This window comes from Petaurus breviceps, unplaced genomic scaffold, assembly GCF_028583685.1.
Source record: "Petaurus breviceps papuanus isolate PSGF00001 unplaced genomic scaffold, PetGlider_PUasm1.0 175, whole genome shotgun sequence".
Classification (NCBI taxonomy): domain Eukaryota; kingdom Metazoa; phylum Chordata; class Mammalia; order Diprotodontia; family Petauridae; genus Petaurus; species Petaurus breviceps.
In genome coordinates this window covers 48,402,719-48,426,064 of record NW_027185764.1, presented here as the reverse complement: position 1 = coordinate 48,426,064, position 23,346 = coordinate 48,402,719, and the positions used below count along the sequence as shown (strand labels likewise).

The following is a 23,346-nucleotide window of genomic DNA, read 5'->3' as shown; positions in this document are numbered from 1 at the left end:
TTATAGCTATCATATTTTATGCCATGTGATGAGAAATCGATTACAACATTTGCTCCAGACACCTGTTATTTTTTTTACTTAGAATTTTATTATTCTGCAATAAGTATATTTATACTTTTCTTTGAACAATTTATATAAACAAATAATTAGACTAACGTACACTTTTAGAATACTGTGTTAATAATTGGACATCATCTGTAATCATATCCACATTCCCTCTTTAGGACAATGGCTCTCCTGAAGAACATTTAATCTATGTATGGGATCACTTCATAACTCATTCTGCAGCTGAGAACACATTTTTTGTGGCTCATAGCTATGGAGGACTTGCCTTTGTTGAGCTGGTAAGCACATACTCAGATTTCATTCATGATTTCTATATGATTTTGTTTTTAGTATATCATCTGTTTCTTTAAAATGTTTTGAACGTTTCAGGTAACTAACTCATCTGTCACATTTTAGAAAACATTTCCTTTGGTAACAGACTTGGAAAAATCTTCTAATAACTTTCTTTTAAATGAATTAAGTGCTTCTTTTCTATGTCACAATGTTTCTCTGTATTTTATGGTATATTTTATGTGTATATTCTTTAGTAGTTTAAGCAGTCTGTGGAATGTCCTTAGAACCAGCAAGATTTGGATTCAAGTACTGCTTCTGACAGATATGGTATGACCCTGGGCAAGTCACTTAACACTTTAGTGCTCCAATCTACCCTTGAAGATTCTTAAGTTGCCAATCTGCGTCTGATGAGGGAGGTTCCATGTTGACATTCCATACAATAATAAAATCACTGCTCTTAACCAATACAAACAAACAAAAAGAAAACAATGTTTTAAAATGCACAAGACTCTTTGAATATTGATAAATGTTTAATGATCTTTTTAGACTAATAGGATTTCTCTTCAAATTAATCAGAATCCCCAAATATTAAACTTATTAAAATATTAAAATAATTAGATTGAATTATTTTTGCTGTAATTACAGTGGGCCCATAGAAATTGGCCATAATAATTTTTGCATTAAAAATAACCTGATTCTTTTGGTATTATCTACTGTGTAAAAACATTTTATAAAATTTCTGAATTATCTCAGTGTTGCAATGTTATAAGGGCCAGTTTTATGCTACATGTGGCCTAATCTCTTTAGATGCATATATTTCAAGTAACATCACTACTCATACTATTACAACATTAATGTCTATGTCAGTGAAGTTTGGTGTAAAAAAAGTGTTACAATATATGTTATTGATTAATTTATGAAATTTCCTCCCACGAGTATGAAAGTGTATTTAAAAGTTTAGAATGTATCGAGGGCTAAGTTTAAATGAATGTGGACTTTGTGAATGTTTAATTGTTTGGGAAATTAAGTATATTCCAGTTGTCTAATCACCTTTCTTAGTGTAATTTCTTATGTTAGGAGTAAAAGAGCTGATACCTGAGTATGAGATTGTTATTTGACCGGTTTATACAATATTAAACTAAAAGATGACTGCAATAATTTTAAGGTTATTTTCCAAAATTATTTAAAGTACTGTTCATTTCTAAGCACTCTTTAGTGACCCAAATCTATACATTATAACAAATTTATTGGCATATGCAATATTGTACTTAAAAAAATCTATTATATATGAAGTGGTTTTATTACATTAATTGTATTTTCAAATGATTCATGTAGTGTTTGGTACAAATATTATATTCCTTTTCTTTACTTTTTATGGGCTGGTTGTCAATTTTTAAGTATAGTGTTAAGAACAAAACATTCTACTCAATTGTAGCTGATATATCTACCTGAACCTGCAAAGCTAATAAAAACATCCAAGCAAAAAAAAAGGCAAAAAAATACCCAAACCACTTGAATTCTCATTATAGATAATTTTGTTTGTATTCAAGGTAATATTAAAAAAACAAACAAACCCAAAATCCTACATAAAGCTTATTTCTAAATTTAATTTATTTGGGACAAATTTTAATAACAGATCTGACACGGCAAGGGTAACAGATGATGAGTGTGTCATTCCTATTTTTCCTGTCTCTCTCGTCACACTGGTGGATATTTCTCTACTTTTGTTCTACTTTAATATAAAGCACACAGATGTTTCAGAACAAGACTTGACTTTTGACCTTGAGGCTATTAGGGTCAGGGTCCTCAGGGCCTGTGAAATTATCACAAGCTGAGCTAAAGTTTTTCTCCATCACAGGAAGTAACCAGTAAGTAAGAAGTTAAAAAGGAGCTTTGTCAAAGAGACAAGATGGTCTCAGTAAGGGTCAGCTTCTGTAGTCTGCTGTCTCGGCAGGAGGTGCATGCATGGGAGGAAGAATATAATATAACCACTGGCACATCACATATCTGTCATGCAAAACGAAGGCTGAGAAGTATATTTAATGGAATACGCCTTGTTTATCTTTTAAAAATTTTAATGATGATCATCCTAATTTCATCTATGTGTGTTTTAAAGCAGCCTAACTTTGGCATAGGGCTAAAGAAATGGATCCTAGTAATGAATAGAATGCTCTGTTTTGTAAAAAAAAAAAAATGCCCCTAAATAACTAATAATAGTTTAAAGAATTTTAAACTAAAAAAACTCTTAAATGAAAAATAAAATAATGCCATTTTATTTTCTCAATATCAATAGGAACAAAGTCACTGCATTTGGAGCTTTAGAATATAATTTTTATCCTGTAGGGTTTTTGTTTTGTTTTGTTTTATTTTGCTTTGTTTTGTTTTTAATGGGTGGAATACTGTAGGAAATTCCTTTACATAGATTCAAATTTTGAGGTTGCATTTGTGGAATAAAATGAGTCTTGAATATTGCAATATAAATGTTCTTGAGGCTTGTTTTAGATATTTGACTTAGTAGCTTACCAACAAAATTAGACTATAAATCGCTAAGATGACTATTAAGCCATGCCTTTCTCAAGAAAATAGTGCTATGAAAGATTTTTAAGTGTGTAGAATTTCACTCATGTCTAAAGCTTTTATGTCTAGATATACACACATTCCTTATGAAATACAATATACATTTATGGTTTAATGTCTGAATACATGGAAGCTCTCCTACTCTTGCTGAATAAATGCACATTTCCCTTACATTTCTAGGCTGTGGATTGTAACTGAAATTATTAGAAGTGATTTAAACTTATAAGAAGAAAAGTTTCAACATAAATGTAATTAGTTATTGTTTATAATTTGAATTACAGGTACTAATAGATCTATTGCTAAAATCCATCTTTCCATTTCCTAGCTAAAATTGCATTTAAGTGTAGTATAAAAATAAATGGTCAGGTAATAGATGCCTAAAGGTGAATTGCTTTTTAAATAGGGAGCACTAATCATAACCATAGATCTTGCTGCTTTTTCCTAATTGCTACTTTTGAAAACTGAAATTATTCATGAACATATCTTACCTCATGATGTGAAATTTCCCTAAAACAGAGTATATTGTAGCTCAAGATTTATTTTCAAAAGCAGCATTCCGTTTGTGATGGTAAATTATGGTGCTTGTTCAGCTCCAAGCTCATAAAAACTTTATGCAGTTTGCTATAATAAAAAATTGAGGTAGAAAGTATGCCACTCAGTGTTTTTCTTCTCACCAGGTAGTAACTACTCACATTTCACATTCCTAAATTCAAATTCCTAAAACTTTTAGTGTTGTTAGTGAAAACGACTGTTGATGAGACAGCTCAGGGAGAGCATCCAATTCTCTCTTCAGTCTAATTAGGTCTTCAAAGGCACGGAGATGAACTGTTAACCAAAAGATAATGATAAAGCTTAAGTCATAGTGTACTCATAAAGATGGCTTAAGGTCCTTTCCCACTTTCAACCTAACTATTGTATTCTTTTCTGAATTCTAGATAATGCCTAAATACAACCTTTTAATTAAAAAAAAAACTATCTTGAATTAGTTCAGAAGCCATGATTTTCTGATTTAGGAAGTCAGTTTCATGCATAGTAAAAATGTTCACCATAATTAGTGCTGTGTTTTTTGCCTGGAATGTTCTGCAGTAGAAAGTATTTTTGTCTTGGAGAAATAAATTGTCATAGGAATAAATTATGCCACATAAACACAACAATTCCTGAATTAATCAGGGGACATTTATTGCCTTTACAAGTAGCTTTTCCCTTATATTAGATATTGAAAATAGATGTTCATTTGGCAGAAATTAACTTTCATTAAGTAGAAGCCAATACCATCATTGTACTTCATCTCTGTCTTAGACATGTCTGATGGAACAGCCCCCTGTTGCTGTTTCTGGGTGCCCAGACTTCTTCTTAGCAATAAACTGGTCGGTTTGACAAAATCAAATAACCTTAAAACATTCTTAGTTTGTAGAAATGAATTTAATAGAAAAGTGAAGGCCAGTATGCCATCTCAGAAACTAAGTGAATTAATACCCACTTTTTTTTTTAGCCCAAATAAGGATCTGCAGATATTATGAAATATACCTGATCCTGTTTTACATCCTAAGCTGGGGGGGAGGGGGCGTTGCAAATAACCTAAAATGAGGCTTTTCTTATCAGTTTCATCAATTTTCCCCCTCGATAGTGTTTTCACAAACAAATGGCCCCAATTCACTTAAAAATGTGTGAAAACTGCCCCTTTTTAAAGTGTATCTCTATCCACTTTTGATTTTGGTTTCTTCATGCTTGTCAGCACTTGATTGGCACCTCACTTGCATGTGAATCAAGGACTAGAGGGAACTCTTTTAGTGCCATTGTTCCATATGGTGATCCCTGGCCTCAAGGCAGCCTAAGCTGCCCTTTAGTATCAAGATGGAGGACCATTTTCTGGCCATAGTTTTGTGAAGATGCATTGCCTTAGTCAACTGTGAGTCAGTTTTTCAAAATTGACTATAATGTGATTTGCATTTCTACTAAAGCAAAAGCCAAAGTTAACTAAAATGGGGAGAGACTGGGAGGGTATTTTTACCTGTAGAGGCAGAAGAGAGATGTAGCCTTAAAACATTTAATATTTAATTGTGACTACAAAGAACCAAGTGAAGTTAATATTTGGTGAGTATTTGCTTAATATTATCATTGTAAATAGCTAAGCTTAGTAATGTAGATGTGTGTGTGTGCAAATAGTGTGTGTTTGTATGCCCCCATGACAGTTAAATGTGATGTCATACAGCAAATATATCTGTAATGTTGGGAAGAAGAAATAGAGTTAAAGAGAATGGAAGTTAAAGAAGCATGTAGAATTTGAGCCAATTATTAGAACAATTAATGGAAAAAAGCACTTTGAAAATCTAGATAATCAAAGTAAAGTCGTTTTTTTTAATATATTTTAACCTGAATTACTTTGCTTTTTTTATCTTAAGAAAATTAGCAATTCACTGCATAAATTAAAGCTATTACATATTAAGCTATCTTATTCATTATTTGATGTTTGTCTATCTGAATGTCTTCTTTTTCAATCAGATTTGTCACCTTTAGGGACCTTAGAGAGCATAGAGCCCAACCCACTCAATTTGTACAGATTGAAAAGACTGAGACTCAGCAAAGTTAAATGACAGCTAGTTAGTCTATACCAGAGATTCTTTACTTGGGGTCTATGAGCTTGTTTAAAAAAAAAATATTTTGATACCTGTGTTTCATTATAATTGCTTTCCTTTGTAATCCTGTGTATCTGATTTTCTGCATTTTAAAAGACTATTCTGAAGAGTGGTCCACAGGCTTCACCAGACTGCCAGGATAGTCTGTCACACAAAAAAGGTTAAGAACCCCTGGTCTAGTTAGTGGCATAGCCATGACTCAAACCCATTTCTTCTGGTTCCAATTCCATTGTTCTTTCACCACACTGTAGCATCTATATTTCTTTTTTATGATGTCTAGCACAGTACTTTTTAGGGTCCAGTCTTGTTCTTGAACCCTAGCCCCATATTGCCAGTGCTCACATCTCTAAATAGATTCCCTTATGCATTTTCAGCTCAATTAAGTACCAAAGAGAATCCATTACCTTTCTTCCAAAATCCTCCCCTGTTGGGTTGGCTAGGTGGCACAGTGAATAGAGCGTTGTCCCTAGACTCAGGAGGACTTGAGTTCAAGTCTGGCCTCAGACACTTACCACTTACTAGCCATGTGACCTTGGGCATGTCACTTAACTCCAATTGCCCTGCCTTTCTCCCTGCAAAAAAAAAAAAAAATAACAAAACCCTCCCCTGTTTTTTAATTCCATGTTTCTATCGAGGACTCCCATATCTTTCCCCTCACTCTGTTTAGTAACCTTGGGGGGTCATCCTAAAATCTTCACTCTTTCTCACCTCAAATAATTATCACTTCTTGTCAAGTTCTACCTACAATATATTTCAGAACTTGGTCCCTCCTTTCCTTTCCAGCCTTCTTATACTTTACTCCCCTCCTCCCATTCTGGAACTGGCTGTACTGGGCCTTCTTGCTTTTACACACATACACACACACACACACACACACACATACACATGACACTCAGGCTTATTTTTCTGTGCCTTGACACTGGCTGTCCCCCTGCTGGAATGTACTCACACCTTCCACATTTCTATTTCTTGGAATCCCTTATTTTAATCAACCAGTCAACATTTGTTAAGCACCTACTATGGGCCATATGCTGTGCTAAGCTCTGGAAATAACAAAAAGAGGCAAAAGATAGTCCCTTCCCCCCAGGAGCTTACAATTGAATGGCAGAGACAACATGCAAACAAATATAGAAAAACCAAGCTACATACAGAATAAGTAGGAAATAATTAAAAGAGGGAATGCACTGGAATTAAGAGGGGTTGAGAAAAGCTTCCTGTAGAAGGTAAGAGTTTAGTTGGGACTTAAAGCCAGGAATTTTAGTCACTGGGAGAGCATTCCCAGCCATGGAGGACAGCCAGAGAAAAAATGCCACCTCCTTCATGAAACCTTTTCTGATGTCCCTTACCTTCCCCACAGCTGCTGCTGCCCCCAGATCCCAAAGTACCCTGCATTCATCTTGTATATTCTGTATATATTTTTATGTGGATCCATTGGCTCCCTCATTAAAATGTAATCTCAAGGAAAGGAGCTATTTTCACTTGTTTGTATCCCAGCATCTATTACAGTTCCTGACCCGCAATAAGCCCTTAGTAAAGGCTGACTATTTGATTGAAGTAGCCTGTTTATTGACCTTCCTATTTCTGAGTCCCTCCTCTCTAATCCATTCTCCACACAGCTGCCAAAATGATAGTACTAAAGCACAGATCTGACCATGTTACTCACTCTCCAGCTCAAGAAACCTGGAATGGCTCCCTTTTGCCTCAAGGATAGAAAAAAACCTCTTATGACTTTCAGATGTTTTCACAGTCTAGCCTCCCTTTGCAGGTTTATTCCGCCTTATAGGCCAGCCCTCTTTGTTGTTCTCTGCACACAATACTCTACCTCTGTGTCTTGGCACAGGTCACCTCTCCTGGTCACCTCATTCCTTTCTCACCTCACTTCACAAAGTACCTGGTTTCTTTCAGACCTCAGCTTAAGTGTCACCTCTTAACAATTCAGAACTATGCCCAAAGGGCTACACTACTGTGTATACTCTTTGACCCAGCAATGCCACTACTAGGTTTGTATCCAAAGAGATCAAAGAAAAGGGAAAAGGACCTATTTGTACAAAAACATTTAGAACAGCTCTTTTTGTGGTGACTAGTCTTTCTTGCCATTCTCACCTTTGCAAGCAGCCCTAGACCCCACTGGACTCAGTCAAACAATGGGATTTCCCTGAGGACAAGGAAAGTGGGTTATCATGTGCACAGTGAATATATGAAACCAATTAATAGTAAATCTCTGAAGACATAGGACCTTTTGTACAGTGTTTGTACATAATGGATACTAAGTAAATGTTGACATTGATTTAATGATAATGTCACTTTGAAGTAATTCATGAAAGATCAGAATAAAAACAAAGAAGAGACAGCTACCTATTGAATGAATACATATACATGACTAACTTATACAACAGATGTATTCCTAAAAAGCAGAAATTTAATTTTAGAACTCAGATTTTTAAATATGTAGGAAGACCTTATAACCTAAAGGAATCCTACTAAATTCCTTTTGAAATCTAAATTATACCCTATCTTTTGTTTCTCTTCTTCATTTTCTTTATCCCCCAATTAGTCCCCAAAGTCTTATTGAGTCTTCCTTTGAAATGTCTCTTATGTCTGTCCTTTCCTCTCCATTCCTTTTTCTATTAATTCAGTTGAGGCATTATCACTTTATGCCTAGATTGCAATAACAGCTTCCTAACTAATCTCCTTGTCTCTAGCCTCTTTGTAATAGTTCAGGTTTCAGTCAGTTGTAGCCAGACCCATTTCCTTACTACCCTCCTCATGCTTATCTTGCTTGTTGCTGATGCAGATCTTTCTACCTGGAATATCCTCACTGTCTCCTTTTCATCCAACAAAATCCTTCCTCTCCTTCAAAGCCCTAAGCCAAGTTTCATGTCTCTTAACAATTAAATTCATTGGCCATTTATTAGGTGCCAACTTTATGCAAAGCTGTGTGGGGTTGGCAAGAGAGTCTGTTGCATGACAGCAAGCAGGCACTATACTCATCCTTGCCAAGGTATATAGGGAGATCATTCTCTCCCTCCTCTGTAGTCTGTACCTCAGTAAAACATCTTGCTCCCATTCAGCGCAAGAATAAAAATAATGCATATCCACGTGTGCCCTTGATTTTATTTTTATTCAGCAATTTATCAAGAATTCATGCTTCACAGATGACCAGTCCTTAATTAGGGTGAGATGTGGCTGTCTTTGACCCCACAATGCATGCTTTTCCATTTCTTCCCAGAGGGTACATCTCTTTTAGTCCTTTGTAGTCCCATACTGACAGAAAGCATGAAATATCTATGGGAAAGGATGGTGTTTAGAGTGGTTCAGTCTTTGTTCCTTTATACTTTAGGGAGCCCTTCTTCAGAGGTGTTGTCTCTGCCTCCCCACTTCTCAGTCTCCATTTTGGTCCTTCCAGCATTTTAATTGATGGGGAAACATGGTGCTGATTTTTGTCTCTGGTTCTAAATCTTTCCATTGAAGATCTTGGATATCTTAATTAGTTGGGGATATGGTAGTGTTCTGAGTTTGAGGCATTGATTTTTAGAGGCCAGAGATCAGTTTCTTCTGCCTGTTCTCCCAAAATACAGCTTCAGTAATTTCCAAAGTGAATCCTTATGTGATAAGTCTGTGGCCTTTGCCACTAGTAGGAAAGTCCAACTTGTACCACAACTCAATATACATGTAAATGTTATCCCAGTTTGCAAAAGAGAAGAAGAGTATGGAATCTGCAAACAAGAGGCTAGTGAGCTTGATCTCTTTTCTGGGCAAAATTAATGAGATGGTTAATAAACATCTACAAAACGAAGCACTGATCATAAAGGACCAGCATTACTTCATTAGTAATAGATTGTGCCAGACTAATATTATTCCTTTTTCTTTTTGAAGGATTCCTGATGTGGTAGACTAGGAAATGCAATAGATATAGTTTTTGCTAAAGCAAAAGTGGATGATAGAATATCTCATGCTTTGCTTTTGGAAAAGGTCAAGAGATATCGTTTAGGGGATAGAACAGTTCAATGGATTTAGAACTGGTTGAATAGTCATATTCAAAGAGTAGTCCTTAGTGGTTCAATGCCAAGTTGAAAAGAGTTCTATAGTGGAGTGCCATAGGGATCTATCTTTGATCCCATGCTGTTTAACATTTTTATCAACACCTTAGATAAAGGCATTGACAGCATCCTTGTCAAATTTGAAGATAACACAAAGCGGGAAGGGTTAGTTCAGGATTCAAAGAGATCTTACCAGGCTGGAATATTGAGCTGAATCTAATAGGATAAAATTTAATAGGGATACAGTTAAAGTCTTACATTTGGGTTCAGGAAATCAACTTCACAACTCTAAGATTGGAAGACTTTATTATACACCAGTTTTTATTAAAAAAAAAAGATGTGGATTTTGGTAGACTGCAAGCTCAATATTACACAGGAATGTGATAGAGCACCCCCTTCTTCCTCCAGAAAAACTAATATGATTTTGATCTTGATTAAAATAGTTCTAGTTCCAGGGGTGGGGGAAGCAATAATGTTTCCTGTGTTCTGTGCCCTGCCTGGTCAGACTATACCTAAAGTATTATTTTGGGCTCTGAGCACCACATTTTAGGAAGAATAATGACATTGATAACCTAGAGGAGTGAGAAGGCCTTTAAGTCCTAGATCAATGAAGATGTATTTAAGGGAACTGGAGATGTTGGGTCTAGAAAAGTGAAGGTTCAGTGCATCCATGATTTCTGTCTTCAAGACCTTCTAGAGTTGTCATCTGGAAGAGGGTTTAAACTTATTCTTTTTGACCCTGTGGTGTTTGGTGTGAGGGTTTACTTTCTAACAGTGAGTCATCCAGAAGTAGAATGGGCAGCCTTTGCAGGGAGGCAGTGGGTTCCTATTCACTGTGGGGGAGCAGAGGGTATTTAAATAAAGGCTACAGGACCATTTGTTGGGAATATTGTAGTCAAGATTCTTTTTCAGGTATGGGTTGGTTTTTAGGGTTTACTTCAGCACCCAATTTTCCTTCTAGGAACAAAGAGATTGCATACATTAAATCATTTTGAATCAGTAGGTAAGTTATTCATTAACAGCAAAAATACACATAGAATACACATAGTTTCTGTGGTGTATTCTGTCTGATAATTCAGAAGCAGCTGGAAGTCTCCCAGTATACAAATTCTCTGAAGCAAGCTATGTGAATTTTCGTATCACAAAGGAAATTTGGTTCTTAAAGTTACAATCACTAAATTATAAGTCTGTTTTTATCTTTCCCATGGGGTAAGTAGAGATAGCTACAAACCAGATGGTCCAAAAGGACTATCACAACACTTAGAGTTGCTTAGTTAGGGACACAAATAAGTAATTTTGCTTCAGTAGATCTATGATCTCATCAATGTAGTTATTCTTTCTGATAGTACAGATAATAATGTCTCTCTACTTTCTGAGTCTATGCAGTTTTTGTCTTTGTCTTCCCATTAAATCCTTTTATCAACAGGCATTCATTAAGCATCCCTATAAATGCTCCATGTAGGGTCCACTAAGCTGAGGCTTCCTTCTATATATTTTGACATTGTATGGATACCCAAGGGACACAGTTATCATAGAATCATAGGTTTAGAGATGAAAGGAACCTTAAGCATCCTCTAGTCCAGCCAACATTCTCATTTTGCTTTGGAGAAAACTAAAGCTCTGTCCTTCACTCTTCCTACATTACTGGCTTATACAAGTAGGTATAATATAAAGTAAAATATAAGTGTGCAACAGAAACACAAAATATTCTGAAAGTCCACAGAGGGTGAAATCACCAACTGAAAATACATTTCAGAAGGAGACTTTGAGTAGAAAAGCAGCATTTGAACCAAGTCTTGAAGGAAATGAATAACTTAAGTAGGCAGAGATGCATTGAGAGCATTGAGAAAGGTATATGTAAACAGAGGAAAGAATCTTTTCTTCTGTCCTTTCTCTAGAAAAATCTCTCTCTCACTCTCTCTCTCTCTCTCTCTCTCTCTCTCTCTCTCTCTCTCTCTCTTTCTACCTCTCCTCTTCCTCTCTCTTTTCCTCCCCCTTTTCTCACTCCCTCCTTTGCTTTCTCTCCCTCTTTCCCATCCTCCCTCCTCACTTACTCTCTCCCACCAGCCACTAATTGGCCTTCTAATAATTTCATATTTCAGAGAAATTAATTCCTACCATTAAGAAGGAATTGGTTGGGGAAATGACAAGAATTCCAGAAAGAAGTAGTCATGTCATTCTAAAGGTTATATCCAAGATAAGGAGGTGAGTGATGAGCATACTCTTCCAGGTTCCCTTGATCTTAGGAGCATGAATTTCAAGCCATTCAAAGAAAAGATAGGTAAGGATCCATGATCTGGTTAAAAGGTAATTCAACTGAAGACAGATTTGTGTTTCTTCAAAGCAAAATGATGATACAAACAAATCATGTAATGAAAAATAAATCGGAAGATAACCAAAGATGCTTTTAGAAGAGCTTCCTGTACTACCAGGAGCTCTTCAAAAATCTTAGATTTAGAAGGGACAAGTACAGAAGATGAAAGTTAAGACAAATAAATGAATAAGAATACAGAAGAATTCTATAACTGTTGAAGAAAAGTGTCAAATAGGCTACAACTGCCTGGGAGCCCAGGAGTTTGATGGAGGTGAACAGCAAGAAGTGTTTTGTTTTGTTTTGTTTTGTTTTGTATTTTAGCCATGTTGAAGGCAAGAGGAAGAACAAAGAAATGCTAGAACTTCTTCTTGGCAATGAAGGTGAAAGACAACAGCAGGTTCCCATGAACCATGGTAGTTCAGGCTCTTCTATTTGTTCAGATTGCTATAGCCTCTTAACAGATTTTTTATTTTTCCATCTCTGTCTCTTAGAGTTCTTAGCTTAAAATTTTTAAAGACTCAGTTCAGGTTCCACTTCCTACAGGAATTCTTTTCTGATCCTTTTAGTTGTTAATCTTCTTTCAAATTATCTTATATTTTCTTACCTGATCATATGTTCTATTCCCCACTAGAATGTAAACTAAATGAGGACAGGGACTTTTTCATCTCCATCTTTGTAGCCTTATACTCAAACACCAAGTCTCTCTCTGAGTAGAGACACTTGATGGATAATTGTTAAATTGGATCATCAGGGTTCTAGAAATGTCATTGTCAGCAGTCCTCACTGTTGAAGGGAATTTAACTACTGAATTCCTATTTTCTTTATGTTTTCTTTCTTAAGGACAATGATGTTCAGATAGGGAAGGTTAGAACAAAAATGATTAAGAGGGAATTGAAAACCAAGATTAAGTTAGATGATAGTAAGAGAACATCTGACTTCATTCAACAGTTCAAATTATCCAGCCCTGAGAAATTGCTCCCAGGGCGTTAAATCAATTTGTCAGAAATATACATCAAGGTCATTGGCTTATAGTTAGAAGGATCCACCTTATTCCCTTTTTTTGAAAAGTGTGAGGACACTTATTCTAGAAATTTCAGTTCGACAAGCATTTGTTAAGCTACCGTTATGAACACTGTGCTGGGTAGAAGGATATAAAGAAAACAAAGGATATAAACAAAACTGGCTCACTGAAAGAGCTTACACTCTGCTGGGGGGCTACAACATAAAGACATAAAGTAAATACGACATAATTTGAGGAGGAAGAAAGCATTAAGAAAATGGAAAAGAGAATATGTTATATAATGGAACTTTTCAAGAAGGGGAAAGGAGAGGAGTTCTTAGTTTGATATACATTCTTGGCAAAATTTTTAAACAAATTATTAAAGGGTTGGTTTGTGAGCATTTAGAAATGGGAACAGCAATCACTACAATGACTGGGTTCATTAGAAACATTATTCTAGAATCACAGTGTTTTCTTTTTTTTTTACTAGGTGAAGGAAATATGATAGACACCATGTTTGGATGTCACAGTGTTTTGCAAATTATCACATGTTTAATTGATGAATTGAATTAAGATTTTACTAAGAAATATCACAACCTGTCATCCTATCCTTGGGGATTAACTATAGAGTTATAAGCTAGACAACAAAATTGTCAGGCAAATTTATGGCTGATGGAATGGTACCATGGAGAGAATGCTGGATTTGCACTTAAAGGACCTGGATATGAATCCTGGCTCCACTTGAAATAACCTTTGACAAGTCGTTTAACTTCTACAAATTTGGGCATTAGTCTAAATATCACCTTGTGAATGGGGATTAATAGATTAATATTAACCTCAAGAGGTCCTTAGTGGAATTCCCTACAACTCTATTCTTGCCTTTTTTCTGTTTAACATTATTTATCAGTGAATTAATTGAATTTAGGTAAAAATGGCATGTTTATCAAATTTACAGGTAACCCAAAACAGGGAGTAGTGGTGGATATTTGGAATTATGGGATGAGGGCTTCACAGTCCAGGACAGTGAGGTTTGTATACAGCAAAATTTAATAAGGCACACCTGTACTTTGGTGAAGAAATAAACTGTAGCAGATGTGGCCTGAAAACCATTCTTCATATCCCCAGTTTTATAGAAATTAGAGAGATACTGACTTTGATTCAGAAAACCTTCCTAATAATTAGAATTATTCAGAAGCGTAATAGATTGCCTCAGTAGTTAATGGGGGGGGGGGGGGCGGAGTTTGGCTCCGGAGGTTTTTAAGGGAATCATGGATTTCTATTGATTGAGAATGCTGTAGATTCAGGCAGTACAGTCAATGGAGGCTGGACCTCAAGTCAGGAAGGCTCCAGTTTAGTTTTAACCTTGGATATTTAGTAGTTCTGTGGCCCTGGGCAACTCATTTAGCCTCTGTCTGCCTGATGTTCCTTAAGTGTAAGATGAGGATGGTTTTGGGAATCAAACAAGATAATTTTTGTAAAGTATTTAGCACAGTCCCAAGCACATAGTAAGTGTTTCCTTCCCTTTATAGGGAGAGGTTAAACTAGATCAGAGATTCTTAAAGTGTGACCTGGGAATCCTTGAGACCCCTTCATATGATCCAGGATGTCATTACTATTTTTGTAATAATAATGACATTTCCATTTCTAATGTCAAGATTTTATATGGGCCAATATGTCTGCATATACATTCCACATAAAGAAAAGCTATTTGGGATCCTCAACAATTTTTTAAGCATGTAAAGTAGTTCTAACCACAAAAAGTTTGAAAACCAGGGAACTCGAGATTTTCATTCTTTTACAACTACAGAATACTACAATGCTTTGAAACTAAGTGATACATTCAGGGGATAGCAAGTAGAATATAGTTTGGCTTGAATGTGAATGATGAGTATAAATGAGTCATGCAGAGTAGTACAAGATCAATCCGGACAAATAGACTGGAGCCAGATTGTAGAAAATCTTGAAGGTCAGGTAGAGAAGTTTTTTCTTTCATTGGTAGATGGTGGGGTACTACAAGAGGTGAGATCCCAGTTGAGCCTTTTATCTTTAAAGCCTCCAGGTACTCTAGGGCATGTCATCATCCAAGGTAAAGACATTCTGCAACATAGAATTTAACAATTGATTATATGCTTTTTATGTTTCTTTATTTTTTTGCATAGAAGACTATTGTACTCCCAACTAGATTAAAATGGCAAGGCCCATGCTTGATATTTCTCATATATGCTCTATTATGTCTAAGTAACAGGCAGTCAATAAATATTTTTGACTGATTGATTAAATTGATACAGAACTTCATTTACTTTGTCTCAGGATGGTAGATCATGCAGCAGTGGACCAGACCAGACTTGGAAAGACTGGAACTGGGAGTCTAGGCAGCAAGATACAGCTTGGAATAGTCAAAAACCCATCTATTTGAGGTCAAAGGGCATGAACTTTGCCATTTACTGCCTGTGTGCAATGTGTTTATTAAGCACCTGCTGTATGCCAGGCACAGTGCTAGGCACTAGGGCTATAAGTACCAAGAATGAAACAATTCCTACTGTACAGGACCTTACATTCCAGTGGAGGAAATAACAGGCATATGCATAAGAATATATAGCATGCATATAAAGTGGATAGATGCAAATCAATGCAAAGTAGTTAACCACTAGGAAGTTTCAGACCTAGGGCACTCCTACAGAAGATGTGCTGAGCTGCATCTTAAGGGATGAGAGGGTGTCTGTGAGTAAGGAAGGGAGTGCACTCTTCCAGGCATGATTGACAGCAGGAGACAGAGGGTCATATATAAAGAAGGTTAGAAGGCCAGCTTGATTGGATCTCACAGAATGTGAGCAAGGAAGTAAATATCCAAAAAGGTTGGAAAGTTAGGTTGGGAACAGGTTGTCGATACTTTAACAAGCTAAAGAGAGTAGTTTATATTTTATCCTAGAGACAGTAGGAAGTCAATGGAGTTGATTGAATAGAGGAGTCATGTGGTCAGATCTTTGATTAAGGAAGCAGCATGTAGAATGAACTGGAAGAGAGAGAGGCTCTATTTCCTCAGCTATTAAATGAGGAGATTAGGCTAGAAGATATTTCATGCCCCTTTCAGCTTTAAAAAATGTAATCCTCTGACCTCATGTGTACAGTTGCGGTGTGGTGTTGAACTATGAAAGCAAAATGATTGGGTTATCATTGAAGAATTTGAATGTGAAATATGAGATCAGTCTATGGGAGGAAAGAACATACAAGATATCAGTAACTGTAATTAGCCAACGAGAAAAACTAAGTTTATTCCAGAAAGAGTGGGCCATTGAGGGAGGCTAGAGTAGGCAGATAGACTGTGAGCAGGTATGGAAGAACTTGTCTGAGAGAATCTAGACTTCAGAAGTAGGAAATCCAGTTCCTAGAGATACTGGAATACAAAGCACGGATCCAGTGATAAAATAACAAAGCAGCATCCTGGCTCCTAGCAAAATTTAAGAGAAGAAACAAAGTTATAGGAGAATAAATAAAACAATGAGCATTTGTAAAATGCCTACAAGTACCAGGCACTGCTCTTAGGATAACACTACAAAAAATGAAGCAACCCTTTCCCTTAAGGAGCTTCCATTTTATAGGTGTAGATTAGACGTAGCCTTTGTATTAAGGGATAAGTCTAGGACTCTGACAGAGGGTAAAAAGGCAGGAAGTCATCTGCTAAAGAACTAGAATACATGGGTCCAGAAGGACTCTCAACAAAATGCATTCTGAGGCTAAGCTATTACCTAAAACTGTATACTTCCCTTGCCCAAGGCTAAAATTGGTTTCAGAGACTGGCTTGAGGCCAAATTTAGAGCTGAGGAATTAGCCACTACTATAGCAATAATGGGATTGGGATGTGTATAGCAGCTGGGAGGCTTTCTGATCATTGAAAGGCATGTGGTTTAACTACCTACCATACCTAGGTCTTGGGCTGCAATAAGATAGGGCAGACCAGGAGAGGCCAGAATCAGGAATCTGGCTAGCTGGAAGGATCTATCAGATACCAATTTTAGTATATAGTTTTTAGTACAAGGGGTCATGACTAGGACTTTAGCTACTCTAATAAAGGGTATAAAAGAGCAGAGAACAGGACTTCAAGATGGAGTAAAAGAGCAAGACAGGCTTGTGGAAAACAGAATGGTTTCTAAGTAAGCAGGCTTCATTTGACATCTTGGAGTTTGGCGTAGGTGAAAAGAGGACCAGCAATATACTATAAATTTTTACATTTTAACAATATTTGAAATCTTTCCCAAGACAGTAATGACAGGAAAAAAAACAACTGTTATTAGAAAGAATTAGATAAAGAAATAAAAACAATTTATAGTCATGGGAAAATGATCTAAATCATTATTGATTAGAGAAATTAAAATTAAAACAACCTTGAGTTATAATTTTACACCTATGAAATTGGCTAAAATGATTGAAGGGGAAAGCAACAAATGTTGGAGGAGAAGTGGAAAAATTGGAATGCTAATTCATTGGTAGAATTGTGAAGTGATCCAACCATTTTGGAGAGCAATCTGAAATTATGCCCGAAGAGTTATTAAACTGCCTATACCCTTTCACCCAGCAATACCACTACTAGGTCTGTTTCCAAAGATGATTAGAGAAAAAGGAAAAGATCCTATATGTTTTAAAATGTTTATAGCAGCTCTCTTTGTGGTGGCAAAAAAACTGGAAATCACAGGGATGCTCATCAGTTGGGGAATGGCTGAACAAGGTGTGGTATATGATGGTGGTAGAATACTGCTGTGCTATAAGAAATGAGGGAAAGGAGGGAGAGAAAATAAATGCTTGTTAATTGAAAAGAATAAAATTTATAATTAAAATGAATAACATAAAAAGAAATATATATAAAAAAGAAAAGATCATTCTAAAAACAAGAAAAGATCACTTCTAATTTTGCTTTCTCATCTCTATAAAACTCTTAAAGAGAATGGTCTTTGACAATATCCAATGAAAACATGGAAAAATAAAAGGGCATATTGTAAAATAAATAAATAAAATAAAATAAAATGAATAACATAATATACCTGCCTACAAAGAGTTTGGGATGGGTAGGATTTGTAATTAAATTCAGAAGTGAAAGGGGAGAAAAGATAAGTAGCAATAGGAAGATAGGCTTGTCCGAAGAAGTTTTGAGTTGGGGAATGGAAAGAAATAAGGTTAAAATAGGATGATGGTCAGATTGTGGAGCCTTGAGAACTAAGCAAAGAATCTAGAACAGTCAGTGATCTTACTTCAGCCTTCAAGATAACATGTCAGTGTTAAGTTTGAAACTCTTTCTATAGGGTAGGTTAATGATTCGAGCTTGTGCTGAATTTCAGTGATTCAGTAATTGGCAAAACCTCCTAAATTCTGGTTTGCACTAGGCCTTGCTAGCTTTAATGTGTAAGGTTGAAATGTCACACCTTTCAAGACAAGAGAAAGAGAATCCTGAGAAGTGCTTTAAGCACAGTCTTCAAAAAGAAGGATTATTGTTGGATAGTGATTACTTCTGGTATACTGAGAACAGATGGAAGGAAATGGGCTTAAGTTGCAGAGAGAGAGAGACAGAGAGATAGAGACAGAGACAGAGAGAGACAGAGAGAAAGTTAAACAAGTTCTCTGACAATTGAGTTATTAAACGTTGTAGCAATCACTTTCCAGCTGAACAGATAGCTTCAAAGATACTAATAGACAAATACAAAAAGGACTTCATTTAGTCAAAGGGCAGCATTAGAAGTACATGTTTTCTAGGACAAAATCTTTCTGTTCTGAACAGTTTTATTACTGTTTGTGGAAAGGAGGAAGGTTTCAGATTTCTTCTCCATATGTAGCAGTTATCAGGAAAGACCTTTTAAACCCAAACAGTTAATTGCCTCCTTAGATAGCTCAGTAAAGTTGTAAACCAGAGAACAAGTTTAAAAATAAGGCTTGATGCATCATCATCTGAGAGACAAGACTCTCTATATCATAGCCTGGAAAAAAGGGAGGTCTTGCTCTAGGTGCACAGGGAGGATAATTCACAACTTTGTAGAGCCTCACAGTATGACTTTATTATTTTTTGCTTGAAATGTTGTGCATCACTGAGAGGTCTAGCAAACATTCATACCAAAGTATAAAAACTAAGTCTATATAAATCATATGTGTGTGTATATACATGCATGTATATGTATATTAATATGTTATTATTAATTAATTAATATGTATATTATTATCCATCCCATTGACTCTTATGTTAATGTAGATGATTGAAAGATGACTTCTAAATTGAACATTTCTTTTCCTCTCAGTTTATTCCAAAGCACTTTTTCTTGAAAAATAATGAAATGCCATCTCCATTTCTCTGCTTTCAATACTTATTTGAATTTTATTCTCATTTTTAAAAGCATCAGATTATCTGAATCCAGTAAAGCCTTGTCATTCAGCATCTTAATATATTGTGTCATGTCTTTACAAATTTAAGAATTTTTATGATAATTAGTATGACTTCTTGAGTTTTCCATAGCCCCAGGAGCTTTTACTTAAGCAATAGTTTGTAATTCTTGATGTATCACACCAATCATTCATTTGGCGAAGAAAAGACCTGGAAATCTTCTTTACAAAATAAAGTCACTAAGCAAGACTTCCTTCTCTTACAATAATTCTCCATCTTTCCTTTTAGCATTCCATCTCCCCTCTCTGACCTGTGTCTCCAGTTCTCTTAAGAAGTACTGTAAAATTCCCAAGATAATTATTTGTTTATGCATACCTTTTTATTGTCAGAAATAAATATGCCTCACAGATGGGTAATGGGAAATAAACCAAGAACATAGCAGTTAAGTGAGGTAGAGTGAAGAAAGCGCTGGCTTTAGAGTCAGAGATTCTGGGTTCAGATCCTGCCTCTGTTACTCATTTCTCTGTGTGACCTTAGACAAATAAATAATTTAACTTCTTTTAGGTTTAGTTTATTCATCTACATAATGAGACACTTGAACCTTTGAGCTCTATTCCAGCCCCAAATATGTGATCTTATGAATGCCGAAAAAAAATTTAGAAATGACTACTGTAGAGATCTGTGTGTCACATTTTTAGTAATTCATCCCGAATTAGCTCAGAATAAAGTCCTAATTCCAACTTGGACAGTAAAGTGATTCTGTTTTCTACCACTGTTTCGATAGATTCCCTCTTCCTTTTTTGTTTGTTTGTTTCCTCTTAAAGATATATCTAACATCAGTGTTGTTCTAGTTACTCTCACAACATTTGATGATATATCTTATTCTTAAGTCTTATATTCAATAGCAGCAACAACAGTAGCGTGGCCCTGTCCTATACTGTGCATATTTGAATGATTTCAGGTTACTCCTAAAGTCTGTTATTATATTCACATTCTCTTCCATGCCTGTCTAGGACTGCTTTATAATAAGACAAGAATGCCAGATAGGAGCATTAGGTCATACATAGATCTGGAGCTAGAAGGGACCTCAGAGGTAATCTGGTGCAACCCTCTCATTTTTACATAAAAGGAAGCTGACGCTAGAGAGGAGTGGTACTCAAGATCACATAACTAGTAAGTAGCACAGGTGGGATTTGAACACAGGTTCTCTGATCCCAAATCCATTATTATTCTTCTACACACACTCTGCCACAGCAGGCTGACAGCCAGGTACAAAGAGGTATAGAATATACTCATCTGTTCATCTAGAACATTTGGTGACCTCAGGTCCTACATGATATGGCGTCGCATCCTTTCCTGTACACTCTGTACCTAGGCCACTCTCTATTTCGTAATGACTGTGGCCGCCTAGCCTTGGACTTCATTTTAAATTTTCCTCACTTGCTGTGGTCAGGATACAATGAATCAGTAAGCATTTATTAAGCACTTACTATGTTCCAGGCACTTTGCCAAGTGCCAAGGACATAAAAAAAGGCAAAAACCACTCTACCTGCCCTCAAGAAGCTCACATTCTGACAAGGAGATACTATGTGTACATTTGAGATTACACAGCATATATAGAAAGTAATATGGTTGTAATGTAGAACCTGGGACAAAAATGTCCCATTTTCTTTCCTGTACTGGACCTAACACTGTCATAGGTGTAGCACAATTATTTCACTAGAAAATATTCTGATCTCCTGGTCCATCTGACCATCTCCACCTTGACCACAGAACATAATGTGTTTCCCATTTCTCTTCCACTTTTTTCTCTGCTTGACATGTCAGGGTGTGTTATCTAGTGCATAATTTCTACAGCCAGATGGAGAAAACCTAATAAAGTATGTTGGAGCAGCCTCTCCCACTGCTGCTGCTTGTTCTTCATCATCACTAGTACTTATACAGCATTCTGAAGTGTACAGAGTGCTCTAAAAGTATTGTTTCATTTTATCTGCACAACAACTTGCCCAGGTTCAGATGGTTAGTAAGTTCACATGAATGTGAACTTCTTGAGTCCAGGTTGCGTGCTTTATCAAAGTCTGCTTCCAAACAAATTCCCCCCCCCCTTTCTTTTTTAGCAATTTCATTCACATCTCCACCCAGAACATACATGTATATGTTTTAATCTGTGAGTTCCACACTGATCTTTTGATCCCTCATCTCTCATCACCATCTGAGCAGTTCAGTGGTATCAGAAAGGTGGAAGCCACCCAAGCAGATAGATGATCTCCCTTAGAGGATGAATATAAATGCAGTACTGAGTGCCACTGGACTCATAGCCAACTCTTGCAGGTTGGCTACTCGGTTGAACTATCAGTGTCAAGCCCCTGTTTCAGTTGATCTTTCAGGTAGTTGGAGGATTGGAACAGGGGACCCTCTCAATTTATACAGGCAGTTGGCCTGACAGCTAATCCACTAACATTATCTTCCTAGCATCATCTCATCTTCAACTAGTAGTTAGCCACTGCTCCTAACAACCCATGAAAGCCCCTTTTCCACTTCCAAGAACTACAGACCTCTCTTTTCTTCCTTTCAAATATAGACATTTATTCATTTTTATCATCACTGTTGACCTTATCTGTGTCATATTCATTGCTATTTCTGAGCTTCACCCAGTATGTTTACGTAAGGCCAGTACTCAGGCTTTACAAAATAGGACAGATTTAGGGGGGAAGTGCCACCTGTATTTAGACTAATTTGGTATCTCCCTCATTTATCTGAAATTTCAACTTCTAGAGTCACTCCTTCAGGTCAAGGAACTGTTTCCCATGAGCCCTTGTTAAAAATGTACCTGCTACTTAGGAGATGTAACACATAAACAGCTTTTTTTAGGATTTTTGCCTATCAGATTAGTTTAACTGTTAAGGAGAGTATGTCCCAAAGGGTTTAGAACATAGGACAGGTAAATTTCAGTGTGGGAATATATTTGGAAAAGGACCAGAGTATGAAACTATGCAGGAAGGGCAGGGGCAAGGCCGGCTGGGGAAGAGGCAGGGGCTGCAGTGAGGAGAGATTGGGGCAGCATCTGATCAGTGTAAACTAAACTGCAGGAAGGCTCTGGTTCTGAGATGAAGCTGAATGGAATATTAACAGGGCAAGGGGCTGGCTTTTCCACCCTTAAGAAGTCCAGGAGATTGAACACAAATTCTCTTCAGTTAGTAGGATTTAGAAATGGAAAAGAGTTTAGAGATCACCTCGTCTAACCCACTTATTTTATAGAAATAAGTGACTTTCCCAGAGGAGTAAGGAGTAGAGTCAATATTCAAACTTGTACTGCCAGAGTCCAAATCCAGCACGCATCTCACTACCTCGAAATCCATTTACCTAACAATAATCCTTTACTCCTTTCAATTCTTTGTGCTTTGAAAACCCATAGAATCACAGGAAAGAAGTCAGAAATCTAAAATAGGAATGTGTCATCTTATACAGTTAAGATGTGTTTATGAAAAGTTCTGTGTAAATCATATTTCATTAAAATGCATTTAAATCATCTCAGATTTTTAATGAACTAAGAAAGCTTGTTATTGAAAATAATTCTGTATTCATATTTTAATGAGAACAAATATACTCTCATTTATCTATTTTATAAATTCTGAAATTTGGATATTGGGTTTTGTTATAGAAAGCCTATATAAGTAAGTATAATATTGCACTTTGTCTTAGTTATCACATTGTCAGCATACAATAAATATTAACAAACTGTTCTTAAACTATTTAAAAATATATCTTAAATTAGGTCTAACTGAAAGAATTTAAAATTTGAATCACTTTATATTTTGTAGCATTTTCATTATATAAGACTTTTCAAATTCTTGTAATCAAAATGAAAATTAGAGAGAGGGGATGCTGTCTCTTTTTCACCCAGCATTTCATGATGGAGTCGAGGGAGAGAGGAGGAGTATCAAGTTATTTATCTGATAATATACAACTCTAGGACCTTCAAAAGTACTTTGTAGTTAATTTAATAGAATGTGATTTATTCTTGTCTATGCAGAAAAGCAGATTTAAGAAATGACACAATAAATTTAGTAATTTTTATA

General features: G+C 36.1%; 1 protein-coding gene across 1 annotated transcript in view; it reads left to right on the top strand.

Moving 5' to 3' along the window:
* Positions 1–23,346, top strand: part of ARB2A (ARB2 cotranscriptional regulator A) — a 527,996-nt gene that overhangs the window by 307,620 nt on the left and 197,030 nt on the right. Inside the window, exon 7 of the mRNA XM_069085441.1 lies at positions 225–344. Within this exon, the coding sequence (XP_068941542.1) occupies positions 225–344 (120 nt within the window). The remainder of the gene's footprint in view (positions 1–224; positions 345–23,346) is intronic.